The 7,464-nt window shown below is 51.0% G+C and overlaps 1 protein-coding gene across 1 annotated transcript; it reads right to left on the bottom strand.

Annotated features, from left to right (window-relative positions):
- Nucleotides 1–6,090: 6,090 nt before the first annotated feature.
- POU3F3 (POU class 3 homeobox 3) lies at nucleotides 6,091–7,461 on the bottom strand. Its single transcript, XM_057369465.1, has one exon. It carries the CDS (start codon nucleotides 7,459–7,461, stop codon nucleotides 6,142–6,144), a length of 1,320 nt encoding a protein of 439 aa, XP_057225448.1. The 3' UTR covers nucleotides 6,091–6,141.
- Nucleotides 7,462–7,464: the final 3 nt, after the last annotated feature.

Here is a 7,464-nt window from a genome sequence, read left to right as displayed (position 1 = left end):
TATATATATATATCTCATACACACACATCTTTATATATAGATTTATATGTAGGTGTCTAGTCTATGTTTAAATTATTCTATCTATACACACAGTCCTCCTCTGATGAGGTCATTCTCCCATATATATGAGATTGGGTATAAGATGCCAGAATCTAACGCCAAGATCTTATCTCTGCCGATCTAAAAGCAATATAAAGTAAATGTTAGCAGAAGGGGAAATAAATTTTGGAGAGAAACATTCAACAAGGTGTCCCTGAAGGCTTTTCCCCCGCCCTCCCCAGCCGATGTGCCCACGCACTTTATGCCAAAGAGAGCCATTTCTGCGCAAGAGACTACAGCTCCAGAGCAAGGACAGACTGCATCCCGCCTCGTGGGTCTGTGCCTGGCAGGGGCTGCACCTTGACATTTTTAATCCCCTCTTCCCTTTCCCGAGCAATGCTCTCCTTTCTAATGCGCTAATCGGCTGCAGCTTATTTATTTTTATTTTTTTCCCCTGTGGCTCCAAATGTCTTAATTTTTTTTTTTTTTTTTTTTTTTTTTAACCTTAAAACGGAAGGGGGGGATGCTACTTGAAAGTGTGACTCAAAAAAAAAGGTTTTGCTTTGCAGCCATCAGTAGCACCAGGAGACAGCTCCATTAAAAAAGTAGTTTTCCACTGCTCTTGAAAAGCCGTTATTTTTTACATCGCTTTTAGGAAGATAGATTAACAAAACATCACATTTCAAGCCACTCTGATCTGTAATTAAATGGAGGAGCCGGTTTGTATTCTCCTATGGCTTTTACAGAAGTTGCAGTGATCCAAAGTCAGGTTGCTGTGTCAGAGTGGCATTTTTATTAATGAGAATACAAAAAGCTTGCATATTCTTAGCCCGGCTTGAATTTAGTTGCTAAGCAACCGCTGTATGGTAATTCATCCGCGAAATTTAAATCTTGGAGAAAGGATCCTGCGTTTTGCTGAATGGTCGCCACGAGGAAAACAACTTGTGGGACCCGCGGCAGCTGCCGCCGCGGCACCGCGCCGCTCGCCCGCCGGTTCCCCCGGGCCGCCCGCCGCCCCGGGATGGCCCGCCGGGGACAGAGGGCACACGGGCACCCGCGGCCGCCCTGCCGGCTCTGCCCYGGCCCGGCCGTCCGCGAGTGGGGGAAAGCAGCAGCACCGTTCTCTCTGGCGTGGCGCGGTTCGGGCCCCGCCGAGCCATCCCGGCTGGGGAGGGGTGAGGGGGACACCAGACCCTTCGCAGCCCCGAGGGCGAGGCCCCGTGGGCACCACCGCGGACCCGGCTGCTCCTTTGGTGTCGGGCAGGACGGGATGGGYGGCGAGCCTTCCCCCGCTCGGCCATCACCCCTTAGCTTTTTGTGTCGCCAAAGCCTCTCAAGCAAAGAACTCCCTACTGCTGTGTCATTGACACTGCGGGGCCGCTCGCCGCCCTCCTCTCCCCTCGCTCCCGCCGCCTATTGAAGGCTGCGCCCGCTCCATTGTGCCAAACTGCAACTGAAAACACCGATGGGGCAATAACCGCCTCCTTGCATCTCCTCCGATCGCTCCATCCAACCACCCATCCCTCTCCCCGTAGGCTACCGAGCTCCTGGCCAGCCCTGGCATCAGCAAAATGAGTCCCTGTCCTCAAGCGCTCGCCCCACGCCTGCCTCCGAGGTCGGGACTTGTTGCATCCCTTTTAGAGTTTGATTAATTACCCTGGAACTTCAGCAAACTAAAGTACATGTGGCGAAGAAGCTCACGCCTACAGTTTGGTCCTGCAGCTTTCCAGTTACAGAGGCAATCTTTACACTCGCTTCCAAATCTGAACGAGCATCTCTGCGTCTCAGAAAGGTATCCCTGGATAAATATATAGAAGTATCGATTTTTCTGTAGCTTGAAGATGTTGATCATTTATTACAAAAATAAACGAATAAATACAACAATGTATTGTTGCTTTCAACAGGATAAATATTTTACAAATATATAATTTAAAAAAACCCAAATTCAATTGTTAAAGTTATTTAAAATAGTACACTTATTGATAAAATTATCAATAGTATATACTGCATTTCATATTAGAACCAATTATTCTCTAAACGTTCCATTTAAAACCATTCATACAAAACAAGTTATGAGCATTGTAATGTGCAAACACGAGTCACTACATTAAAGCATAAGGATTCTGTAAAGATCACTTTCCAGTAGGAACTGCTGCATTTTTAAACCAAAGTAGAGCTCTCTGCTAAATTTCGGAAAATATGCAGACCAATAGCAGTGACATGACTATTTTAAATACACCTGAAAATGATTTATTGTGTACAGACTCGACGAGGGAAGGATGGGATGTGAGTGAGRAGACTGGGACGTAATAGAGGACCGCAGGATATGAAAATGTAAACTATAAATAATCACATCTCGGGATTACCCAGTCTGATCAAACATAACTTTGTAAAACATTTGGCTTTCCTTTAGGCAGGGGGGAAAAAGAGAAAAAAAAAAAGAGTAAGGAAAACGATGCCGACTCCGTTACCAAGCACAGAACACTGATACTATAAATGAATACAATTACTAAATTCATTAAGAGATCTGGCGATATATAACAATATTTTCATTATTTACACGTGTAACAATATAACCCTTAGCGCAAACCCTCTCACTTACTATCTACCTCTTGCTATCTCAGAGACTCACAACCCTGAAATTCCTAAATACATTCAAAGGATTCAGTTTCTCGGGGGCGGGGGAGGGGGCGGAGGGGCGGAGGGGGGAGCGCCCATGGCCTCACTTTTTGTGCATAACAAGTCCACGGAACGGGCACATTTTGCCGGTCCCTCCGACCACACGTTACTCCTCCAGCCTAACCCTCAGCTTTTCGGAGGCAGCAACCCGCAAAGGTTGCCTTTTAATAGAAACCAGCGTGAAGCCTAACGTTAGCTCTTTGTTGCCATCCAAATCGAGTAACCAAATACCGCTCCGAAATTTAAATAGACTTTCTCCGCGGCTAATACAACTGCTCTCCTTCGTGTGTGAAAACAGGATCCCACCTCACGTGTCAATGGTACCCGGCCCCCGGAGAGAAGCCCGGCCGGGCTGCCTGCACGCCGTCCCCTGCCCGGCCCTTCTTCCCTCCCCAGCTGCAAAATCGGCCAGCAGCTTCTGCTAAAACGAACAAAAGAAACAGCGTCCTTTACCCTTTCGGGTTCTCTTTCCCTTTGTTGGGTTGGCTTCTCCCGCCACCCCTCCTTTTTTTTTTTTTCCTCCGTGTCAGTAGGGCCTTTTGGATTTCACAAATCACACCGACGGTGATATTTACTACGAGCTGGTGTTAAAATAATGCATCCCGGTGAGCGGCTCTCAGGTTGGCTTTGATTTATGGACTGACACAAGGCCTATCTGAAAGGAAGAAATGCTTGTTGTTCCTACAGCAGTTTTCTGGGGGTTTAACCCTTTGCCTCAATAGCACGTAGAGAAGCAAGGCAGGAGGGAGGGGGCGCGGAGGAAGGGAGGAAGGTGAGGAAGAAGCCACAGTGGGGCTGGATCATAAAAGAAAACGTTATCYTCCAGCAGACTATCAGTGGGGGTGGGTGGATGCATTAGATGCAGGTCTCTACTTCCCACAACCTCCCCGCTGCAAAATGAAGTGAGTTGARATGGTCATTCACTTGTCCCTATATTGCAATAAATTCTAGTGGATAAATATGACAGGTCAGCTAGTGCATCTATTGGCATCTCCAACGTTACTGACACACGCGTGTGTTTGCAAAGAAGCATGGCAGCGCTATGGCAGAGTGAAGGAGAAAACTAGTCTACACCACTTCACACCCCATAGAAAAACCTTAAAACAACAACAACAGCCACAGCAACAGCAACAACAGAAATGGTGAACTAGGCAGACCGCATGTAGGATGCTGAAAGTATTATTCTATATACTCAATCAGAAAAAAAAAWTTAACGTACCTTTTCCTTAAATTATAAAGATAAATTAAATACAAATATTAATACATACATAGAATGAGTCAAAATAAATTATAGCTTAGCCCCCCTTCATCCTCTTTGAGTCTGTTCCCCCCCCCCCCCCCATCCCCCTCAAGCCTCAGTTTGCAAAGAGAGGAAACAAGACTGAAAACTTGGAAACATCCCTCTCAGCAACGGCCACACGGGACCAGAGGACGCGCTCAGGTACCGCCCGCGCCCGAGTGCCAGCCTAAACCGAGCCGACACGGCCCTTTCTGGGAGAAGGTGGCATTTGGAGAGCTCTAACCTGGCCGTCCTTCCCGGAGACACAGGGTCCCCGGGCTCGGTGGAAGGGGCCGCGGACACGGGCTTGGCGCAGAGGCGGGCAGGGGAGAGCCCCGCGCCGGGCAAGCAGCAGCAGGGGTGAGGCGGGGGCACTGCCAGCAAGTACGGGCCGTGCAGCCGGCAGCTCGGACCCYCGGTATTTCTCTCACTTTAGCAGTATGTTCCTTCAGAGAACTTTCTTGTTTGTTTGTTTTTCGACACAGTGTTTATGCATCAGACACAGACTATTTCATTCTAACAAATTTATTTTCTCAATCAGCTCTTACGGAATCACTACTCAAATTAAATTACAATCAAATTATCACATCAAAAGATACCCTTATTACCTAACAACTGTCCATATTTTCATTTCATTTTGATTTGTGCTCGTCTGAAAAAAACACGTAATACAAGATCTGGGGAAAAAATAAATTACCGTTTTGCAGCAGTTCATAGGTATTCTGAATAAAATATTAAAAGAAGTCATTTAATGAAAATATAAAGCAAATTTTTTTTTTTAGATCAACAACGGATCTAACAATTCTATATTGCCGTCTTTTTGAAAAGTCTGTTTATTAAAACCTACCAAAAACACTGCTTGGAAATGGCAGTATTATATAATCACATCCACAGCACCCATTCAATCAAAGTTGGCAACGGATTTAGGAGAGGAGAAGTTCAGATAAGTGCAGCTGCAGATGCTCAGTCCTTCTAAATCCCTTTATCTGAATCAGTCCAGAAATAAAAAATAAAAATATTAATAAAAAAAATATTAGCAGTGGATTTTTTTTTTATGACTCTTCCATGATGATTGGCAGCCGTCAGGAGCAGGACTTTGACAGCCCTAAATTATTTCCCTTTCTCTCCCTGGTTCCCTTAATTCATGCAAAGTCCTTCTACAGAGCTCGAACTTTAGGGACCAACAACCTCTCCTTTTCCCACCCTCCCCCTGGCGTCCGTCCCTCCCCCCTTTCTCCTCAGGGTCAGTTTTCTCCGCGTGCGGGCATTTATTTCCGTATTTTTGTTCTATAGCTATACCTATATATATAGATAAATATATATATATGTATTTGCTTCCCTATTCAGCCTGCTTGTTTTTAGTGCTGTGTGCATATTTTTTTTTCCTGGAAAAAGTGGCCCCTTTCATTTTGCAGAATATATAGATATATAGATATATATGTCTTCAGAGTGGATGTCTGCCTTGCACCAAAATTCTACGGTTTGGCCAAGAAAAACAGGGTGCTGGAATGCAGCAGGCACCCTCAGATTAGCCAGATTATTTTTTTTTCTGCTTCCCTTTTTGGATTGCTCCCATTAAAAAAAATTAAAAGAGGGAGAGAGAAAGGAGAAAAAAAGTTTCTGTGATTCATAGAAGAGAGCCCTTTTGGGGATAGGGGGAAGAGTGGAAGGAGGGGGGAGGAGGAGAGAGAAGAAGCGCGGACAGTGGTGTTTCTCGCTGCGAGAAGGGGATAATTTCGAGAAAAATAAAAATAAAACTAAAAAAAGCCCAAGCCCACCCCCCAAGCCCTTTCCCCACAACCAACCAACCAACCCCCCGGCACATCTGCAGTTTTGGTGCATTATGCATCTCCACCCCGTTTTCCCAACACGGTCTAAACGCTCTCGCTCGGATCGACCTTCTCCACCGCTCCCTATTGGTATCGATCTTATATATATATAGATGCACGCATATATCCATATATATATAAACACAAGCAGTCTGAACGAGCCTGGATCGTGTGTGTGTGTGTGCGCGCGTGTGTGTCTGTGTGAGCGTGCGGCTGTGCGCGGCGGTGCCGGAGCCGCTGGCGGTGCCGGCGGCGGTGCCCGGCCCGGCCTGGCCCGCGCTGCCCCCGCGCTGCCCGGCCCGCCCGCGGTGCCCCTCACTGCACGCTGGTCTGCAGTCCGTGGTGAGGGGGCGGCGTGTCGGAGTTGACRGTGCCGACCTGGGAGTAGACATCGTCGGGGGTCTGCTGCTGGATCCCCGGGGGGGTCATCCGTTTCTCTTTCTGCCTCCGATTGCAAAACCAAACCCTGACCACCTCCTTCTCCAGCTGCAGGCTGTCCGCTAGGTTCGTAATCTCCTGGGCGGAGGGCTTGGGGCATTTCAGAAAGTGGCTCTCCAAGGCCCCCTTGACACTCACCTCGATGGAGGTCCGCTTCTTCCTCTTCCTGCCCTGGGCGGCGATCTTGTCGATGCTGGTGGGACTGCCCGTGGAAGAGTCGGCTTCCTCTAGCCACTTGTTCAACAAAGGCTTCAGCTTGCACATGTTCTTGAAGCTGAGCTGCAGGGCCTCGAAGCGGCAGATGGTGGTCTGCGAGAAGACGTTGCCGTAGAGGGTGCCCAGCGCCAGCCCCACGTCGGCCTGGGTGAAGCCCAGCTTAATCCGCCGCTGCTTGAACTGCTTGGCGAACTGCTCCAGGTCGTCGGAGGTCGGCGTGTCCTCGTCCGAGTGCGGGTCGTGGCTGTTGACGCCGCCGTGGTGCGGCGGGTGGTGCCCGGGGTGCTGGTGGTGGTGGTGGTGGTGATGCCCGGGGTGCTCGCCCAGCTCCGGCGTCTCGCCGCGTACGAGCCCCGGGTGCACCAGGCTCTGACCGCCGGGGGGGGGGCTCAACATGCCGTTCACCGTGAAACCCCCGGGCTGCGAGTAGAGGAGCGACTGCTGCTGCTGCTGCCCGCCGGCCATGGAGGGTAGGTGGGCGGCCGCCGCCGCCCCCCAGGCCGCCGGGTGCCCCTGGTGCGGGGGGCCCAGGTGGGGCGGCCGGTGGTGCAGCGCCGCGCCCGAGTGCAGGTCGTCGCGCCCGCCGCTGCCCTTGACGTCGGGCGGCGGCGGCGGCTGCTGGGGGCTGCCCGTCATGCCCACGGGGCTGCCGGACCAGGGCGAGCCCGCTTCGGCGGCAGCGGCGGCGGCGGCGGCGGCGGCGGCGGCGGCGTGGGGCAGGGCTGTCACCCACTGGTGGGCATGGCTCAGCATATGGCCGCCGTTGCTGGCGGCCATGGCGCCCGGCATGAAGTCGCTCTGGACCATCTTGGCCGCCGGGTCGCCGCGGTAGCCGCCCGCCACCGAGGTGACGGCCACGCTCCCCGGCTGCATGCCGCCGCCGCCGCCGCCGCCGCCGCCGCCCGAGTCCGCATGGACGATGGAGCCGGCCGCCAGGATGCCGTTCCCGGGGAGGTAGGGGTTAGAGGTGGCCGCGGCCATCCC

The sequence above is a fragment of the Malurus melanocephalus genome, unplaced genomic scaffold, assembly GCF_030028575.1.
Source record: "Malurus melanocephalus ecotype Western Australia unplaced genomic scaffold, MMel_1.1 scaffold_111, whole genome shotgun sequence".
Taxonomy (NCBI): domain Eukaryota; kingdom Metazoa; phylum Chordata; class Aves; order Passeriformes; family Maluridae; genus Malurus; species Malurus melanocephalus.
The sequence above is the reverse complement of the archived record's forward strand: the minus strand, read 5'-3'. Positions and strand labels throughout refer to the sequence as shown.